We start from the raw sequence: 21,561 nt of genomic DNA, 5'->3' as shown, positions 1-21,561 counted from the left end.
AGAAAATCTCATCCAACGCTTTCCCTCCCTCACTCTGTGCTGTCAGGATGACTGACTCCTGGATGCTCCCCACCCATCAACTCTGAAATGGGATCCATTCTGCGGTTGACACACATGCTTCTTACAAAGAAAGTGTTTTTTACTCCCCGGGAGACAAACTCGAAAGCAACAAAAAGTCAGGATGACGGCGCTGAAATTAAATTTAGGGCCGCAGCTTCTGAGAGAGACAAACAAACTGCAGCAATTACACGCTCCAACTCCAAAAGAGTCGTCAGGATGGTATTTCAATCCGCTACCGTCTCCGAATGTGCAGCTGAGATACCGACCCTCCACGATGCGCGCGCGCACACACACACACACACACACACACACACACACACACACACACACACACACACACACACACTTTTGCTGAAATCAAGCTCAGTGCAGCTGCACCCTCTCTTTTTCTCACACGCTCTCTCTCCCTAACTTTCACTTTCTCTATCACTCCATCTCCCTTCCCAATTATCACTGCTGTCACACTTCTCCTGTATGGAGTGGAGTGGTGAGGTGCCTGCATGTGTGTGTTTGTGTGTGTGTGTAAGTTATGTAAATGAGGTGTGCATGGCTTGTATTTTTAAACTTGTTGAGTGCAGGTGAGAAAGTAACGGGACCAAAGGTGTTTGACTGCGGCTGCGTCACTAATGAGAGTCTCACCTTGCTCTGCACCAACTGGCATGATGATGAGTGAAAGTCAAATGTCTTTGCTTTAAATTTCAGTCTCAGTAAGTGGCATGCATGGTGAATGTTATTAGACCGGCGGACATGCAAAGCTTGGCCTTTGTGGCTCCGATGTTCATGACAGGCCGGGATGTAAAAGTACTGAAAGCCCCCTCAACTTTGGGGGCTTGTGGTGAAATGGTAATGTGAAGTTGGTGCTGATGGTGGGACTCATGGAGGGAAATGGTTAGGTGCTGGTGAGCATTAATCTTCAAAGTAAACATCATGTCAGTATTACATTATTATGGCGAGCTATAGCAAACCCCAAATGAACATGCTGCACTTTTCACTTGACAGATATTTACCCTCATGCACTTGTCACAATGAAGTCCAGTTGGAGGAACAGATGAATGCATTTAAAAGCTTATTTTATAGAGTAACCAATGACTATAAGTGATGGAACAAAGTCACGTCTTATTGTATGCGCTGGTTCAACTATTTTTTTATTGTTTTGATAGTTACCTGCATCGTTTCTTGTGCCAGCAGACAGATTCATTTAAATAAATTAGAGGTATGCATTATTTGTTCACAATTCAATCTGTGGACTTTGATTGGAAATTAAAAATTACATATTTTGTATTAACATGGCAAGTGTTAAAAGAGAAAGTACGAAACTGGATGTTCTCTGGAAACCACTGTTACTTTTTTAAGAGATGTACCTCAACTGATTTACAGCACAGAGCAGAGATACATACTGCATAATACCTTTGAGATACTTTCCAAGGAAATTAAAGCCGTGAACTGGAATGATGAAAATCCAACATCTGTAACTCAGCGGATGCCGAGACTGAAAAGGTTTTACACGTTGGAACGAACGATCACAAGACTGCAGCTGTACATGGACACTTTCACACAAAGATGGACTTGTGTCACATTCTATCTGAACGTTCAACCAAGTGGAACAGGTTGTCGTAACAAGACTGGGTTGTAAAGGAACATCACGGAAAAATGACATAGAGTGAGCATTACCATGTTCCTCTGTAATGGACCCCTTCAAAAACCTCTCTCCTTTTATAAATCATAGATTCACTTTATTCAACCTATTTTATTATGTGCATAGTTCAATGAGGTCATGTTCTATTTTGTAAAAATTAAAAAACAGAATAAAAGAAGTTTAAAAAAAGAAAAAAACAAGAAAACTGATGTTGATGTTATGCATCATTATGCACTGTGTTTTGAACACGTCACATGCTGTTTTTAATGTAACATAAAAGCGTCTTTGTGCCACTTGAGCACTCAAGCTTCTCCACGTCTCCCTTTTCCTCTGAAACTTTAAAAGAATATGAAAATGAATGCGCAGCAGCTCTAAGCTTCCCCTCCAGGCTCAGGATCATCTCAGCTGCTCAGACTTAACCCAGCACATCACAGAGGTGCAGCTAACCAGCAGCTCGGAGTGGTTTCACGGTCTCAGAGGCTGCTGAATGTGACCGAAAATGGAACGCTCATATATACACACACACACACACACACACACACACACACACACACACACACACACACACACACACACACACACACACACACACACACACACACACACACACACACACACACACACACACACACACACACACACACACACACACACACTGCTGTCATGCTGCTGCTGGAGAGCTGGGATGATCTGGTCATTTGGAGACAGGTCAAAATGTTCAGCCATATTATCTCAATTGCTGTATTTTCCAATTACATTTTTTTTTTTAAAAGCCTGCTTATGTTACTGCTCCCTCAGTTCCCACAGGTTTGCTCTGTATCCACTGCTTATAGCAGTAACTGAAATCATGAGGGAATGAAAGCAAAGAGGCTGGTGTTGTTGTGGAAGATGGTGTTTATGAAGTCTGCTGGTTCTAGAAATTGAAAATATGAACAAAAATAGTGAAGTGAAAATCTTGGCTTTGCAATGTTGATGTTATTATGGCCATTCAAACATGTTATCAATCAAATCCCCAAAATATATTAAATGCATATAAACAGATGTTATCAAAATTCAATTGCAGCCAGAACAACTGAGCTGTCAGTCAGGGAATATGTGGTGTGCTGCATTTAGCATCCGTTCATCTGTCAATGGCTTTGGGAATATGTCCACAGGTGCAGTGCAAGCCAAGTCTATTTCATCTGCACTCACTGGAGCTCAACAGACCAGAATTATCTTAGTTGTGGCTGTTCATGTTCGCTCAGCATTTTTCTTCGCTTGACTGGGATCAGTGAATGTTGTGAACCAGCAGCCTGAACTAAAGCACAGCTTGGATCTGGACATCCTGTCTAATCTCTATGATCAGCATGTGATCCAGATCAGCATGTGAGTTTGAGTGTTGGCCATGCAGGTGGCAGTAGCAACCACTTCTACGGCCCCCCCCCCCCCCCCAACTCCCAACCATAGACTGTAGCTTCCAACGTAGCGTGGTATTCTGCCACCTTTTCCAGTTTTGTTCATTGCCATCATTCCTCTGTGCCCCTGCTGGCTCCATTTTCAATGAAACACACAGTGTCCTTCTAATAAGAAGCCAAATGAACTTGGGATTACGGACTACAACAGTGCAATACAGATGACTAATTGTGATTTGAGCGGACTCTCACACATCCTTCATTGGCATACTGTGTTTCTGTTATCCTTCACCCTTTCTTAGCCGTCCCTTGATACTTCTCCCTATCACAAATTCGATTTCTACTCCTGCACTGCCCGAGGCTGTTCAATGATAGTCAGTGCTTCACAGCTCTTCATCTATTCAAATGTCACTCACGGAAAAGTTTAAATGAAGGCGATTCCTAAAACCCTCATCCAGTAAGTTGCTTTTTCCCCCAGGGGGAGAAGTTTTCTTCCACTAATCTCATTAGGATGCAAACCCCTCTGAAGCTTGCTGTTATTAATGATTCTCTAGTTTCCCTTAGTCCCTTCTTTTGTGATATATTCACTGCTCTCCTGCTCGGTTCACATCCCTGATGCTTTGTTAATAGCCTACTTCTCACCCCGTCCTCAGAAGTTTTGAGGCTGAGGAGTTTTGAAAGATGTGCCGAGCTCTGACCACTTCTCTTTGTCATTCCGTCTTTCTTTCTTCCTGCTTCCTGCATCTGCCTCCGTACTTAATTATTCATGGGTTCCGCTCACATGTCTTCAGTTGTGTGACTGCACAAACAACGGAGCGATTAGAAGACAGGAAAACAGTAGTAAACCGTAACAAACAGATATGCCAGACTGAAAATCTGAAAGAAAACAGAGGGAGAGTAACTGTTGTGGTGATGTCGGACTAATGGGAGGCTGCAAACGTTGGTGGGCTGACGGTTTGATCAAAGCCATGACTGGTAAAGCTGAAAGGGAAAATAGTGTGATATTAAATTAATGATCAGACAGGCTAGAGGGAGACAGTGGCAGACTGGTGTTTACAAGAACAAAGACTTTTTCTGTCTCTTCCTGCGTTCACATGGATTCACATGATTCATTTGCACGGACAAGAAAAAGATACTTGCCCTTCCTCATCGACAGTGATGAAAGAACTACTTCCTCTTCCTATTTTACGTTTCTTTATTCTGAACTATATCATTTCCACCATTCCTTATTTCATGTAGCACGACTGAATTTCCTTTTTAAGTCATTATTTGAGTTCTTATTATTTTGTCATTCTTTCTCCCTCCCCTGTTCTGTTTCTAGTGTGAGTTGTGGAAAGCTTGTCCACCCTGACAGGCCCATAGAGGCTCCCACCAGGTAATGACCCCCCCACTTCACTGACAGAGCTTCAGCTTCTTTATCAGCCTTCATGCTTTCACTACTAGTTTGCAGTGACTAAAACCCAGACACTGTTGCATGGAGAATGTCAAGCAATGGACGAGTTTAAATGAGCAGCTCCACATCTGGTTGATTGGCGAAGGAGAGAGCATGACTGGGAGTTAAAGTGGCAGGAGACAGGTGTTTTTGCTTTAACCTGTCATTACAAAGGGGGTTGACGACGCTTCTAACACACGACAGACGAAAAAATTAAAAAACTAAAAGAAAGCAAACATCTCCCGTTGAAAAAAGCGGTGACATTCATGTATCAAGAGAGTTTCTGGTGATAAGAGCTCCATCTCTCACCTGAAAAATGCGGAGGATTTGTTGCTGTTGTGAACGCGTCTGTGCAGAGAACCTCCCGCTGTGATGTGCATGTGTGAAAGGCAAACTCTGGGTAAACTCCGTAGCTAATTCTCCAGATTTTACCCGGAGGTCGTGTCTGAAAACGGCTCATGTGTGCTTATATTTCTTCTTCATAAACTTCAATTTCTCTCAAACTATAAGATAAAATGGAGTCTCTATTTAGGTTTCCGCTGGTACCATCAGTAGCTTCCACCAGGTAATGGAAACAACAGTGGAAGTTAATGTTAATGTTAATGTGGAAACTCTACCTAACAAAAGAAAATCAGACCTGTAGTGAAACGAGGAAAACAAATCAAAGACAGAGAGTGATAGAAACTGAGGTAAAACTTCCTTCGACATACAGTTCAGCTACTTCCCTTATCTGTGGGTGAGGAGCATGCAGGGCTCAGGGCCAAGGAGCCACTGGATCTTAAATGTATTTATCATATCATGTAATAGCAACGCAACACAATAATGCCCACTGTGTTAGTGGTGTTACATCTGAGTTTCAAGGGCTCGACAGCTGAAACATTTATCCAGGATGTATCGTCCAGCTTTGTATTCAGCTCCATTTATCTTTAACTCAAAGCTCCATTGCTTTGTCTTGCTCCGACTGACTTTATTTCAGACTTTTGCGTGAATCGCCGCTGAGCCACAATGCAACAAGAATGCTCAAACGATTCGATGCTCAAATGATTAATGTGTATGCCGCTAGCATACAGCAGGGGAAGTTCAAGTTTCCTCTGAAGTGTGTAACCAGTGCTTTTCTGTCTGCCTTGTATTTCCTCCATCACGTTTTACTGCTTCTGCCACCACACTCGTTTTACTTGCCGAATGACAGGGTTCTCTCCCAGTAAAAGCTTTCAACTGCCTCATAGAGAACTGCGACGCATTAAATCAAAGCAGCAGACTAATAAAAGAAAAGGGAATTTCATTAGTGATAAACAATCCGGAAATGATTTTCAGCTGAGGCTAACTTGGTTCAGCCTAGAAATCTTCCAAAGTGGAAATCATTAATGTCATTTAGCTTTTCAGATCTATAATTTTCTTTTACTGTAGAGAGAATCAGACTTTTAATAGGCAGACCTTGGTTTTTAATTCCCCAGTTCTATAAAAGATAGTATCAGTGTTTGTTACTCTGCTGCTGATACCAATGCAGTTTCTCAGCTTAAGGAGCATAATGCCCCCATCATTTGATATTAGACAGACATATGCAGGAAATGTTACGTTTTCAGTGATGATAACTTTTCAGTGAGTGAACCAAAAATTTAAAGTTAAATAAAAACATAAGGCTATCAATACTTTTACTGAAGAGTGTATGTGCAATTAAAATAGAACTGGATGAAAGAAGAGTTGCATTAAAGCCTGGTAGCTGTACACCTCCACCAGTTGACATTTGCGTTTGTCCAAACTGACATACAACTAATATCTGTAAAGAAGTTGTGTGTGAGTGTGTGTGTGTTTGTTTGTTTGTTTGTGTGTGTGCATTCATAGGGGAGTGGGGGGCAGAGAGTGTTTAACAGTCTGATGGCAGTTGAATGGAAGCTGTTCCTCAGTCTGGACGTCCTGGATTTCACAAGTCTGTACTTTCTACCAGAGGGCAGAGGTGTGAACAGTCCGTGTTGGGGGTGGGTGGGGTCCTTTGACAATGGAGCAGGCTCTTCTGTGGACTCTGCAGTGGTAGATGTCCTGCAGAGAGGGTAGTGATGTCCTGGTGATCCCCTCAGCTGTCTTTACCACTCTCTGCAGGCGCTTGCGGTCCATCGCAGTGGTGCTCCCATACCACACGGTGATGCAGCTGGTCATGATGCTCTCAATGATGCAGCTGTAGACGTTGCTGAGGCCAATGAGTTCTCCTCTCCTTTCTCATGTCCACGATCATTTCCTTGGTCTTGTCCGTGTTGAAGAAGGGGATTAATAAGACATATTAAGTGTATTTTTTTTATAACAAGCATATGAAGTCATGAGTTCTGGCCAAAACTGGTGTTGTGAGGTCACAGTGACCTTGAACAATTTTATGAGATCCCCTTAAGGTGATTCTGAGATGTTGTCTGACCATTAACCACCAAATCCAACCCGTTCATCCTTGAGTCCAAATGTGAGGAAATTCCTACACGGCATTCTAAAAACACGATGCCTTAGGTTCCAGCTGTCGCCGGCAGGGAGGCATAAAAAAAGAGATGGTCATGCTCGACTATCAGCTGATGTTCCCATAATGACTGAAACAACAAGTAAGCTAGAACAGAGGACAAAAAGATTGATGTTTGAAATAGAGCTGAGTCATCATTACATCAGTAAGATTCACAGCAAATTAACACTGGTGATTATAGTGCAGGGGGCAGCCAAACTGGAAGCGAATGGATCATGGGGAAAGCTCCATTTTATCTCATTCCAGAGCTCCCTGCTTAGATCCTGCTCAGATGGCCGAGTAACACCCTGCATCGCCAGCGCTCCCACAAACCAGTTTCATCAGCAAGTCACTGAAGTAGGAATACACAGAGCAGCCGAGGGGAAGGGGTTTATGGAGGAAAGGTTAATAAAGGCTAAGATCACCGTGCGACTGAAAGATGAGAAGGCAGACGAGATGAGACAGTGGGAAGGATTGAAAAGGCGCGAGAGGGGAAAACAGATTGGCTATTTGATAAGTGGGCATTTTGTGTGTGTGTGTTTGTGTGTTTGTGTTAGTCACCCTTCCCTACATGTAGGGCTTTTGTTACTGAAGGTGATTTAAGAGCGTCACCATACCGTGGGAGCAATCTCACAACATCCACCTCTGACAACGGTTCCAAAAGCTAAATGCCTAGACACATGCACACAATTGAGTCATTCTGTATTGTAATGTTGCCAGCTCATCTGAAAAATATTTCATAATGAAGGTGTTCTTACTCAGAATCCCTCTGTGTATCCTCTTAATTCAGTGAGATGGCCAGGCTGCTGTGAATAGACCGTTGTTTTTACACCCACTGTGTGGGTGTCTTAGTGATTTGAACACACAGCAGTGGGGATAGATAGCAGCTTTCAATGCAGTATAATTCCCTGTAGGAAGTAGCTAGATATAGCACATAATCTTTGGCTTTTGCTGAGACAACAAGAGTTTGATTCAACTTTTTTAGGTTGTTCACTTTGCTACATACATTTCGTGTTTGGCCTGCAGAGTGGCATCTTTGTGTATGCAAACCTTTCTCTTGTGCCATACCTGTATCCAGCAGACATGGAGAAGCATTTGCATTCATTTAGAGTTGTGTTTCTATCTGAAACCCAACATGTATTCTTCATATATCAGGCTGATACAGACCAAGGCCCTGTCCCAGTTCCTCTCCCTTGGCCCTAACCCCAGATACAGTGCCCTTTGCTGGAAGTGTTTCCATCCAAATGGAGCCACAAGGGAGTGGGCTAGAAAATCCTCCCCTAGGAGTCAGGACACAAACAATATCAACAAACGATAATATATTAACAACCGCTATCGACCAACATTATAATAGTGACACATCTGACAACTGCAGGACAGACAAGACACATTCATCTATTGATCAACACACAGTCAGTGTGTTTACATCGGTTATTTCAATGTAACATTAGTCCTGTCCATAGAAACTTCTGCCCCGCACTGAAAATGTTAGAACATGAGCTGGATAGTTTTATTCAAACTTCATATATGAAGACGGTTTGTAAAGCATTCGGGAATTCGTTTTTAGGGGGGTCCTGAATACACCACAGTTCAAAGGGCTACCCCTACAGGACATAGTGAAACAGGACAACACCACCCTTCCCCGGCCATGTGCAAAACAAAGGGTTAGGGCCAAGTGGTCGGGCTAAAGAGTGAATTGGGACAGAGCACAAGGGGTTGTTGGTGGAGACATGCACCTGAGGATAGGAACTTTCTCTATCCGCTCATACTGAGCAGGTAGTGTGTACAGTGGTTTGATCAAAGCTTTCTCACTGGCACCAAACACATTCAAGATGAGTTTTGTGGGCTGGAAAATCAAACCAAGGAGCTAATTGAGGCTTTGGAGCCACGTGGATATGAAGAGCTGCTGTTATTTCTCTGTGGGTTTGTTACTGCAAATTGTCGCTTTTCCCATCTTATATAGTCCTTTGATCCATTGTTGTATTACAGAGCTCGATTCCAAATTTCTGTCAGTTAATATGTTTTCCTTTTCTTTCCCTCGTTCCAGCAAAAACACACAGCAAATCAATGAGAAATCCTCCAAATTAAAAATGACGCTTGTCAACACCACCATCAAAAGGAAGACATGATTAGACAGGGCCATCCAAAGCCATAACAAAACATTTTTCGTATATTTTGGGACTGTGTGCCTTTATCAGAAAGTGAAAGTGGAGAGAGAAAGGAGCTGTAGGGGAGTGATGAGTGGGATGACATGCAGTAAACGGCTCAGCCTGTATGTGGAGATATAGCCAGGGTGTAACCTGGTGCTTGTCAACTTTCTGAAGCTGTTCAGTGATGTGTAACTCAAACAGACCTGCTGAAGCTTCTACGGAACTATTTTCAGAATTCAGAATGTTGCCACGTAATGAATCATACACGCAATTCACCACTGCAGCACCCCTAACTAATACTACTAATTTACCCCCAATGGAGAACTCAGTATTAAATGTGACAAGCTGACTTGCCTAAAGTGCTTTCACAAAACTGAGGGATGGAGAACTGCTGGGAGCATCAAGTGCTCCACAGGAATCTCTTGTTAAAAATTCATGACACTGCGAAGAGCTCTGATTGGTCAAGACCAGTCTTTATTAAACTCCCTGCTTATCAAATTGTTCAAAATTAGTTAACAAAATCAAAGTCAAATATTTTGTGTATTGTCCTTCTATTCTTTTCACGAGTTTGAAACATGTATTACACATCTTTAGCCTGCCATTGGGCACATGTTACCACCGGCACTCCTCATTGGATGAAAGAGTCTTTTCATCCCTAAAACATGTGACCTGAAATGATGGCCCACGCTTCAAACTCGCTCACGAGTGGATGGTCCTGGAGATCCAGCATTAGCCCTCATACCTGCCCTTCGCTGTTAATAAATGATCAGAAGCTTGGTCTGACTTCTGATCTTACTGATATTTTAACAAGACTCTCAAGTCGATTCTTATTGGACAGTAGTACAAAGGATTACAAACAGATTTGCTGAAAGTTCTAAAAGAAACATGGGATTCAAAAGACGGTGTTATAGCTCTCCACTAGGTCAATGTCAACACTCTTTCTAACAGTTTAGCTCCGTGAAGACCCTACCTTATCATCACCGCTTTCATTTATGACACATTTACATGGAGGAGAAGATTCCTCACACCAAGCCACTAAGTTATCCACCATTAGTGCATGATCCTGTTCCTCCCCTACAAGAAGGCTGACGATAACACAATCATCGGCAAACTATAAGATGTCTCTATTCCTATAGTGACAATGAGTCGAGCTGGTCAGAGATCTTAACTTACACACTGTGACCCATGATTTAAAACAGGAAGACTGCATCCGGCACACCTTCACCAGGCATGAACATGAATTATAATGTTCTGCAACCTTCATTAAACTTCTTGATCATGATGAGTTTCTCTAATGAAGTCTATGATGCTGAACTTTTAATTTTATCCTTTTGGGGTATATTGCTTATTGCGTCTGTGACAACAATGTTTGTGGACATTCTGCACCTTTACAGATTGTGTAAGAGATTGTGCAGAGCTGGTCTGCATGAGCTTTAGACCCTGGTCACAGATGTTGTCAGGTCCTGTGCTCATAGTTTTAGTATGTTGTATGTTTGCCCCTCTCTTTACATCAATGTCAAATGCAGCAAAAGCTGTGGTCTTTTATTTCATTCATCTGTGCTGTAAAATCCTGATGATAAAATCTCAACTCCATTAAGTCCATCAGCCAGGTGTTTATCTGAATTTTAAGCATCCAAAGTGACTCCCCTGTTGCTCTTATTCTGTGATCCCATCCCATTAGTATTCTGCTCTGCTCAATCTTTTCCTCACTTGCACCTTCTTCCTCACATCCGTCTTTAGCTCCCTCTCTGCGTTGATATCACCTTCTTTCAAAGCATTTTCATTTGACATATCCGACCATTGTTGTCTTTGTAATCCTTTTGAGAAATCTTAAATTCATTGGTAAGAATCACAGTATTTGCAAAAGGAGACATAGCTATAAATAATCTCTGTAACTTCATTGATACCAGAGAAGTTCTCCTGAAATACTGACCACTTTCTTCAAACAACCCTGGAGGTTATAGAATATACATAGTCTTCTTCCTCCTCAGCACAGATCTACGTGTAGAGCTTACACAGGAAGAATGTGCAGAGTTATGATTGGAGGAAGGAGTGGGTGGAGATGGAGCCGAAACATAGGTCCAGAGTTTAGTTGTGACATGTGCTGGTGATCTATTGAAAATGACTTTTCAAAGATTCAAATGATCTCCCTAGTATACTATGAGGAGAGATGGATTGTAGTATCTGCATCAATTTAGAAATGGTGTCAGGAGCAGGTTTGAATTCAGCCTTGATGAATGCAGGTAATGGTGATGCATATTTGGAAGAACCCAATCTGTGGTGGATGTACAAGCATTTTCCAACCACCTAGTGATTTCTGTATCATCTCATTGTTTCAGTCCAGCTGAAGAGGAGCCCCAAAGCCACCAATATCCAAAGTTGAGACTGTGTCCAAGTCGGTGAGCCAGGGTTTGGTGAACCCCAAGCATAATAATGTCTCCCTTTAATCATGTGACTGGATGCCATTTCCATGTAGCTTGTCGAACCCATTTAATGACATAAAAGACACAGAAGAAGAACCGCCACACTGCTGGCTGCCACAAGAGCAGGACCCCAGAGTTAGAGTTGTCTTCAGCATTAAAGCTGAAACAATTGATGTTTTTTTTGCCACTTGGAGCACAAACACAATCTCACAAGCTAAAAAACACATCTGACACATAATATGTTTTTGCATCCAGCAGAGAAGAGGCAACATTAGAAACCATTTTGAGTGTCAGTACAATGTTTACTCCCATGCCCTTCAGCTCTTCATTCTCTTTAGATGTCAGATGTTCAGGCTTCTGTATCAGTCATAATGACTTGGTAGAGGGAGGTGTATGGTGAGTTTGTTCAGGGAGTTTCCCCTGAAAACACTTTCCTGCTCCTGGGAATAAAGTAGAAGAGAATGGCAGCTGCTGTTAAAATGCTCTATCACTCACTTTGTTTATCTCTCACAGCATGCAAAGTTTTGCAATCGAGCGTGATGGTAAAAGTATTGATTCCTTGAATTTTAACTCTACAGATCAAATGAAATCACTCAAAGCAGATGAAACTAACCAATACAACAGAAACACAGGCCCAGCCCGAACCTGTCTATGCCCTGATCGAAATTGGTTCACATTGAAAGTGCCAATCCGCACAATTAAGCTTTCAAATGGGTTGATATATAGATTTTAAAGCCACCGCTTCTTAAGGATTAGATAAAATGAGACAATCTTTTATTAGTCCAACAACGGGCGAAATTTGCAGTGTTACAGCTGCAAGAGGGCAGCCAAAAATAAACATCAGTAAAGTAGTAAGTAAATCTGAGGTGTCCAGATCACCAAACTGTTCAGTGTTATCATCAGACTCATCCTAGTCACTGAGCATTACAAACCTGCACCACACTCTGAGCCACTCGAAAATATCAAAAGCAATAAAAAACGATGTCAACAATAGTTACATGTATCCCACTGAATATAATTTGGGCCTCCAGCTGCAGGCAACAGGTAATTTCATTGATATTCCGATTGACAGTCACATTCATTCGTATTCTCCTGACCTTGGGAGCAGCCATAAAGCTGTCACTGTGTGGTCGCTTTAATCAGGCTCCGGGACATTGACCCTTCTTATTCCCACATTAGCTATTGTCCTTCTGTTGGACTCAGGGCAAAAAAAAACAACTTTGAGCTGGTTCAATTTGTCAGGCCGAGTTGGCAGGCCATTTAAACCGGCTGAACATCGAGGTGTAAATCTGAGGTGACATCCCGAGAGCTGTGATTCATTTGACCAGCTCTCGTCTCTATCTCTGTTTCTCCAGCTCTCGACTCCGCTTCCTCCTCTACTTGCGCTCACTCAAGCCACTTTACCTGTCCTCTCCTCCACCACAACCTCCATCTCTTTAATGGCCCCAACAGACACAGTGTATCATTAGGAGAGAGAGAGAGAGGACAGGGTCTGCCTGATGAGATGTTGGCTGATTAGTTGGCTGGACTCAGATTGTCATGGAGACCGTGTACCTCGGAGATTAGCAACCTTTATGTCATTTTGGTAGCAAAGTCCAATCAAGTTCGATCTTGCACACACAAACACACGCACAAATGCATCCAATGGCACAGTTTTACTCCTTTTGGATAGAAGTAAACATTTGAGCTTTCATCCAAACATGATCTAAATCCTAGATCCAATCTTGACGGCACCAAACTGGACAATCAATCCCTCAACTACCCCTTCCAGGTACTATCCATGAAAATATCTAAATAGGTGACAAAGCCCAACCCTGGAAGAGCACACTAGAACATCTTGACTTCTTGCCCAGAAGATACCCCAAGAAACCTGTTATAAGCTCACATAAACAAACGGCCATGACCCTTTGAATATCTGCTGCACTCCTCCACAACCAGGACAGCGTTATGAACAAATGAAAGGAGTCATTGCTGTTGTCAGCATTCATCAAATGTTTTCATTCGTCAGTCTCTCATCTGCTTTCTGGTTTTATATTCAAAACCACCTTACCGTACATGTTTCCATATGACCATCTTCAAATGTGTTTTGATATATGATCTCTCTGTGTTTCAAGGGGAAGAACTGAAGAACTGAGTTAAAGGAGACATTTGCTTTTTAAAAAATGTTTAATTTTCTCAACCGTGGCTTTTTGTTAAAGGAGAAGAGTGTTGGCATCTAACAGTGAGCAGTTCTGCCTGGAAAGCTGAGCACTGAGCTGCATAACAACTACAGTCTGGACTCATGCCCATGCTCATGTCTGTTATGCACAGCTGACCACCCACCTGCTTCCCAGATTTACCGCTGAAGCTACCGTCAAACCCTCTGGCTCCTGTGTGGTCAAAGGTCGACTGTCTGACTGACTCCTTCTCTCTTCGTCTCTCTATGTCTCTCGCCCTGTGGCAGGCCAGCTCCCAAGGCTTCGTCAGAGCAGGACAGCGGCAGTGACAAGAAGGAACGTCCCATGAGCACCATGAGCGAGGCTTCAAACTACACAGGTGGCTCCGACTACAGCACCTTTCCTGGCAGCCCCACCACCACGGCCACTACGCCCACCACCTGTACATCATCCACACGGGTCAGTCTCCACACAAACATAACTTCAATGTTAGACATAGCTCTGATGAGATTTAGACCTCTGATGTTTTAGACCAGGGCTCATAACAATGAAAATGATGCATGTGGTTATGATCTCATTCTTTTCTAATAAAGTAACATTTATGAAGTATCTTTAGCAGACCTTGCAAAGAGGGCAAGGCGGGCTGGCTGGGAGGTTGATATATTTTTATGTAGTGTTCCAGGGTATATACTTCACTTTATAATGAACATGCAACGTGTAACAGTTCAAGAGATAAAAACCTGCAGATACAGTTCATTGCTCAGGAGCCAAGGAAGTGCAGTGTCAAGTGTGAAGTTGTTCAGATGATGCTCGAAAGAAAGCTGCAGCCTGGATTAATGCAGGGAATGTTTATTTCTTATTATATATTATTATTATTTTTAGGTGTCCTTTTACTGACTTGAGGATGAATGAGCTGATGAAGTATACAATGATAAAGTCCAGAGTAGGGGATGGAGGGGGGGATGGATGACAAATAGCAAATGCATGATGTTCAATAAAGAAGAAGTGACAAAGTATGATGTGACAAATGAGACCTATTTACCTTCCAGTGGATTCTATGGGTGTCACTAATGCAGTGCTCGAAACCATAACTTTCTGGAGTCTCAACAGGTTCAATGGCAGTTACTGGAGCTTATACGTCAATAGTCCGTCCAATACATAACCCACAATTTAGTGTTGAGCTGTTGTTTTTACACTCCGGTTGTTTCTTTCTTTCTTGAATTAATCAAACCAACAAAATATGGGATATTGTTGTCAGCTTTAAGGTGCTGGTTGTCAGCTTTTGTATCCTTTGGACAGAGTGAGGTTCAGTGTTCCCCTTGTTTCCAGTCTAACTGGTGTTTGACTGTAGCCTTATGTTTAACATACAGAAATGAGACTGATGTTAATATTCTCATCTAACTCTCCACCAGAAAGAAAAAGAAAATGTTTCCAACTATTGAGTAGATTGCACGCGGCATTATGCAAAAGAAGCAGCTTCTCTGGTTCAAGAAGTTTTCAACTGTACTGTTTTTATAACTGAGGGAATGAATGAGAGTAATTAATGGAAGTGATACATACCAACACAAACCATTAGTGCAACAGCCCTGTCCGAGCTGATTTGTCGTTTCAATAATATTGTAGGTTAACCTCAGGACGCAAACATCCCTTATATCTGGCACTAAGTGTCCTGGAGTGGGTCACTGCTCCATTAGATTGTACAATGTGTGCATTTATAAATGCTTGATAAACCACACAAACGCACAGGAAATAAATATGCATGGGTAGATCAAATCCGAAGTTTTCATGAATAACTGATGTGTTACTTCTGCTTGAACTGGCCAAAGGAAATCATAACACTGCACAGCTTCATTTATTCATTAGAAGTCATTATTTATGGGATTAACATCTTTAATAGAACCACACACGGGCTGTGTGAAGAGGAGGAAGGAAAAGATGAAGCATTTCAGGAAAAAAGGTCATAAAAGCAGGAAAGTAGCTGGGCATTCTTTGAGCATATTTTGCAGTGTAAATAATTAAATAGTTTGTGTTTACTTTAGCCTAAAATGCTACCATTACCCATTACCATTATCCAACATATGGGTAATGAGGCTTTGAGCATCTCTGTCTCCCTCTATGTATATAAATAATATCATATCCTGTAGTCTGTGCTTTCCTCTCTGTCCTCATTCTCTGTGATTCTGACCTGCATCAAGATTTGACAATACTGCTCAATCATACATTCATTATTGTTATTATTATTTGGAGATGCTGTCATTGCTATTACTGTTATCATAATAAAAATCAGTCTGACAGTTTAAATACCGTGACACAGCTGTTTCTGGTCTCTCTCTCCTCCATTCCACCCACCTCTCCTCTCTCCTCTCGTCCCAACCGGCCAAGGCTTTCCTCAACAGGGAGTCACTGACTGAGAATGTGCTGCATTGGATGTTGTGGTGTGAAAAGAAAGAAGAGAGCAATATATGTACAGACATGCAGGGGAATAGAATGTGTGGAGCTGTCCACTGCTTTATCTTTACATCTGCATGATGCAAACAGGGCCAGGTGCTGGTCTACAGGTCCTGCCACTGTAGGACACATTACTCTAATGAATACGATCATAACATGATAACTAAATGAGATTCAATTGTAATTTCATCCTATTTGTGTTAAATACAAACTTATCCAAAGGACTTTTTGTACCTTTCTACTACTAATTGCTTTAAAAGTGTTTTGTGCTGCTGTGCTGCATTTTGAGGAAATGAGTCTGGATGTATAGGGAATAAGAATATGCTTCATTTAATGAGCTCTGTACAGCTGCCTCTGTGGTTGCTTTTTATAGTTGTTAGAAAAGCTGCTGTTCTTCTGTACAATCTTTTTTTATATCAATGCACAGTGCACTTGTCATGTCACATTGTTTGTTGAGATCGGGGGAGGACATCTGATGATTTGGACAATTTTTATTTGGATTATCGCTCCCAGTGTTTTTGTTACTGTCGCGTTAGTTTGTGCGACTTCTTCATTCAAATGTGTGCATTTCATTATATGTTATATAAATTAGCTGAACATAAGCTGAACCTAATTTTCTCGTTTTTTTATTTCACAGCCATCTAGGTCTTCCAAAAAAATTCACAACTTTGGCAAGAGGTCCAACTCCATCAAGAGGAACCCCAACGCGCCTGTGGTCAAGAGCAACTGGCTCTACAAACAGGTAGAGGGAGAAAATCCAACTTCAGTATCGTGTGTGTTTGAGTTTGTGTGTGGATGAGAGTGGACAGACAGAGGGCAGCTGAGGGGATAGGGGATAATGAGGCAGAAGCTATAAAAGATGAAATACACACACAGGCTATTATATAGTACACAGAAAGTAGCAGTATTATTCACTACGCTTTGTGACACCACATTGAATCACAGTAGATAATATATTCGCAAATGCATTTATTTGCTTTTGCCTTTTTAAGACTGAGATGTGAATTATTGGCTCTGATCTCATGACCGTACATTAATGTCAGACTCCTGCCTTCGTTCTAGACATAAAATGACTCTAGTCACGTCTTGAAACTATCGGTTTGTACTTGCTTTTTTAATTTGTATGGACTTTGAGTTTACTTGTCATTCTTTGGACTTAGGCCTTGTTATTTCCTTGTGTTTGCTTTTTGGATTTGTGTCTCAGTTGTTTGGAGTTTGGATTTGTTCGACCCTGTTTTACTTTGATGTTTCTGACCTCTACCACTTGTTTTCCTTCCTGTCTCCGTCTGGTTTCCCTCCTCTGTGAGTGTCTTCCTGGCCCCGATGTGTTTTATTTGTGATCAATAATCTCTACCTCCTTTATTATTTAGTCACTGTGCTCTCTTTTGTCCGTTCATATAAGATAAGACTTTATGTGCCAGCTTGCTCCAAGATTACAGTACAGAACAATATAAAGTAGATATAGAATACAGTAAAAAATACATGTATATATGTCATGTTTGTTCATGTTCAGTTTCCCTCTTGTATTCCTGCTTGTTGTACTGTTCCTGAGTTTTGCGAGTTTGATGCTTGAGTTTAGTATTTTCTGTTTTGGAGTAATGGACTTTGTTTAGCTGCCTCCTATCCATCATCTTTATTCAGGTCCTGCTTGCTAGAACCTGCATAGTTAATGTTGGTTAGTTCAACTTAAAGCCTGATGGCAGGGGAAACAGCTAGCCCCTTAAGTATAGTCAACATGTTCCATTTTATCTGCGTCATACAAAGATTGCTGACAGGAATTCAATGTCAGGCTGAATGAATAAGAATAGCATTTTAGTCTTATTATCAGGCTGTGTAAAGAATAGTAGGGTGGTCTGACTGTCAGGTGTGGACTGTGGGTATAAACCTGCCACTGGCTGCCATTTTTAAGCCAACATTCTCTTCTTCCATTTTGCCTACTGCCTTTCCCTGTTTTCAAAATCCCCTTCGCGACAGGAAACAATAAAAACTGCAGAGCTATACACCAATACACTGAAAATGGAAAGTTGGACTTGGATCATGCAATGCAACTTCCCTCCTGACATATTTTGCAAGGGCACCACTGCTGCATCCTGGACATAGTGTCAACCAAGAGGATTATTATTTTTCCACAATAGCAAAATGACAGTATAGGTGCAACCCATGAGTTAAATTGGGTTTTATGTGGGGAACTTGCCCTGGTTTCATATGTATGACAGCATATTGGGGCCATTAAACTGAAATTAAACAGACTTATTCCTAAAAAGTCGAGGTAAAGACTGTAAATTAGCTCCTTTTCATGACTTGATTACCTGTTTTGCTCTCTACCTTACATGCACCTTTGCCCGCTGTCATCTGTCTGACTGACAGCCACTGACTCATCTGCAGCTTTTAAGAAAACCCATGACAGAAACAAGGGAGACCCTGTGGTTGCTCTAATGTTCACCGTGATGTTCCTCACATCACCAGGGCTTTCCTCAAGGATATACACCAAACAGACTATAGCACTGCATGGTGGGGGAAAGTGGCAAGGTTTTGGTCTCCTCTGGTACATTCTGAAGCCATTATTACCTCATAGAAGATAAACCAAAATGAACCATTTATCAAATATATGATGTGGAGGAACATATTTATCAACATAATGTGACTGCAGGAAGTTCCATTACATCATATTATATATTCTGACAACACAACTAAATACTGTTTTTAGACCATTAATTCAACAATATGTCACTGAAAAAAAAACGTACACAGCAGCTAAATAAGCAACATACAAAATAAAATACTCCTGAGTGTTATGAGTCAGTGCAGACCTTCCTTCTGTCCTGCTGCTGCTGCTGTGATTCACGTGTTGAGTGGGCTTTTTACTTTTAATTGCGCTGAAAGTAACAAGCAGTTGCCATCATCTGAAGTTGTCTTCTCTTCACAGCCTTATGCACGCTCTGTGTGTGTGCGTGTGTACGTGCAGGTATATGCAGCCCAGGCCCAGCAGGACAAGTCAGAGAATCAGGGCAAACAGGGGGTTAAAACCAGGTTTCATATTGAAGTATATGTACATATATAAGTGATGTATAAATATACTATATTTAGGTCCGTTCTCTAATACAAACCGGCCTCATATAAAGGCCTGTCACCTTCTGCATTTGAGTTGAGTAATAAAGAAGTAGCTGGACTTCACTGAGCACTCGGTTTTGTTGACATTTCTGCATCTTTAAATCAGTGTTTGATAAAGTAGGGACCAGAAAAGTATATATTTATACTTTTAAAGAATTGTAGGGATGATGTAGGTTTAGTGTTGGTCGATATGTTGGGGCTGATCCCCGGGAAGCTTTTCTGGGGCTCAGCCATGTGACAGTGCTGGTACAGATCGTGGAGAAGCGCTGCGTCTTGCTGCTGCCAAAGAAACTGAGGACCCTGCTCCTGTTTGACTGGATGTTTGCTCTTCTCTCATTCCTTTTCTACCCTCTCACTGCAGACTGATTCACTGTGGGTCAGTTTTTCAGTTGCTCTGTGAACTCTGACCATCCGACGCTCTGCTGGAGACAGCCTCAGCTCTGTTGTCGAACCTCTGTCAATAACCTCCATCTCAGCCGCATCCTCTGTATTCACATCGAAACAGGAATTGATTCACTTCACACCAGAAAAACGCCCCCGTGGGGGGAGAGGTGTGTGTTACTTTTGGCCACTGCAAACACTGTTAAAGACCAGAGTGGAATGAGCAAATGGTCTCTAAAGCTTATTACCATCGCTGCAGTCAGACGGCGCCAGTCAGGGGATGGGGAAAAAAAGAACCACAGCAGCGTAGAGAACAAAGCACAGACCTTCGCCCTGAGCACCACAGAGGCAAATTTGTAAGTGCGTTAGGTAGAGATAAAACAAAACAGTTGTCTCAGGGGAGGAGATAGAAGCTGCTAACAGAGGCAGCCAGAGGGAGAGGCTGAGGGTGTCAAGAGGAGGGAAGTGAGAGGAGATCAAACTGTGTGTGTGTGTGTGTATAGTCCCCCTTAATTACTACTCTTTGGTTGATGGTCTGTGATTTTTAACCCCTGCAGGACAGCACAGGCATGAAGCTGTGGAAGAAGAGGTGGTTTGTGCTGTGCGACATGTGCCTCTTCTACTACCGTGGTGAATACACACACCCACACACACACACACACACACACACACACACACACACACACACACACACACACACACACACACACACACACACACACACACACATGATGCCATAGGTGAGACTTCGGGACTTCTCATAAAGACACACAATAATGAAAACAACTTTACGCGTAACCACTACTTTACTAATGTAACCTTAAACACACACGCATGCACACACACACTCACACACACACATAGGATCATCACATAGACATGCATTCATCTCCTTGAGACCTACCCTAACCTTAACCACTGACCCAACATTCAGTTTTTACCAAATTAGGGACATGGGTCCACAGATACCTTCAGCTGCTCTGCTCAAATCAGAAGCTATTTGCAGGTAGAATGTCCAGCTCGGAGCAACCAGAGTAAAACAAAGACAGTCTGTTATGGCAAATGTAACAGTCACTGTGTTCTGGTTAAGGTTAGTGCTGTCCACCATCTTCATCTTAACGGCAATTTTATTGACAAACCTTGTTAACTAGGTATGTTTTCTGTTCCTCGCCCATCTTTACGTTATATGATCAAGCATTGTTCAAAGCAGCAAAAAGGAATGACAGATGTGGGCCCTTTGGGCAATAAGTTCCCCTTAAGCCCCATCATTTGAGTTCATATCGTACTTTAGTGTGGATTACAGTGTCACCAGATACATTGATATTTTTTTTTATCAAATTACCACACAGTAGATCTGGGGTCACATGGTATGACTAGATACCACTTGAGGTAAATGTTATTTGGTAATTTGGTTGAAGAGAGGCTCAAGTGGTGCAATGAGAAGATAATGTATCTGAGACACCGTCACACAGTGTGGAGAATTTGCTTTCTTACTTAAGTGAATCAAGAGCACAGTAACAGGGTAAAACCAAGGTTCAAGAGGTCAAGTGCCCTTGTCATTTAAAAGTAGTCGTCCTTGCTTTCACCCACAGTTGTAACACCCGCGCTGCAACACTAATTTAGAACTTTACATTCGAGCAAAAGCTCATCTGTTTCTCCTTCATGTCTCCTAAATCCTTGAAAGCGATTTTTCCATCTCCTTAAATTGACAAATTAGCCGCTCCCAGAGAGCAATCAGGAGCCGCTTTCATGAAAACACCCAGGGGAGAATTGGATGTTTACTGGCTGAGCCAGCCTGAGACGAGAGAGAGAACGCGAAGGACAATGACGTGCTCAGCTCTCTGATAACAACATTTTCTTTTTCATTTTTCTCCTCATTGTATTGCTGGTTGGGAGC

At 42.1% G+C, this 21,561-nt stretch overlaps 1 protein-coding gene across 8 annotated transcripts in view; it reads left to right on the top strand.

Moving 5' to 3' along the window:
- Positions 1 to 21,561, top strand: part of LOC117757407 (pleckstrin homology domain-containing family A member 5-like) — a 198,845-nt gene that overhangs the window by 135,980 nt on the left and 41,304 nt on the right. For 7 of the 8 annotated variants that reach the window (XM_034578551.1, XM_034578548.1, XM_034578547.1 and 4 more), the window contains exons 5-8: positions 4,409 to 4,462; positions 14,012 to 14,183; positions 16,810 to 16,914; positions 20,222 to 20,294. In XM_034578551.1, coding sequence (XP_034434442.1) covers positions 4,409 to 4,462; positions 14,012 to 14,183; positions 16,810 to 16,914; positions 20,222 to 20,294 — 404 coding nt within the window. The remainder of the gene's footprint in view (positions 1 to 4,408; positions 4,463 to 14,011; positions 14,184 to 16,809; positions 16,915 to 20,221; positions 20,295 to 21,561) is intronic. The other variant, XM_034578553.1, reaches the window with a different exon arrangement.

This window comes from Hippoglossus hippoglossus, chromosome 23 (genome assembly GCF_009819705.1).
Source record: "Hippoglossus hippoglossus isolate fHipHip1 chromosome 23, fHipHip1.pri, whole genome shotgun sequence".
Classification (NCBI taxonomy): domain Eukaryota; kingdom Metazoa; phylum Chordata; class Actinopteri; order Pleuronectiformes; family Pleuronectidae; genus Hippoglossus; species Hippoglossus hippoglossus.
The sequence above is the reverse complement of the archived record's forward strand: the minus strand, read 5'-3'. Positions and strand labels throughout refer to the sequence as shown.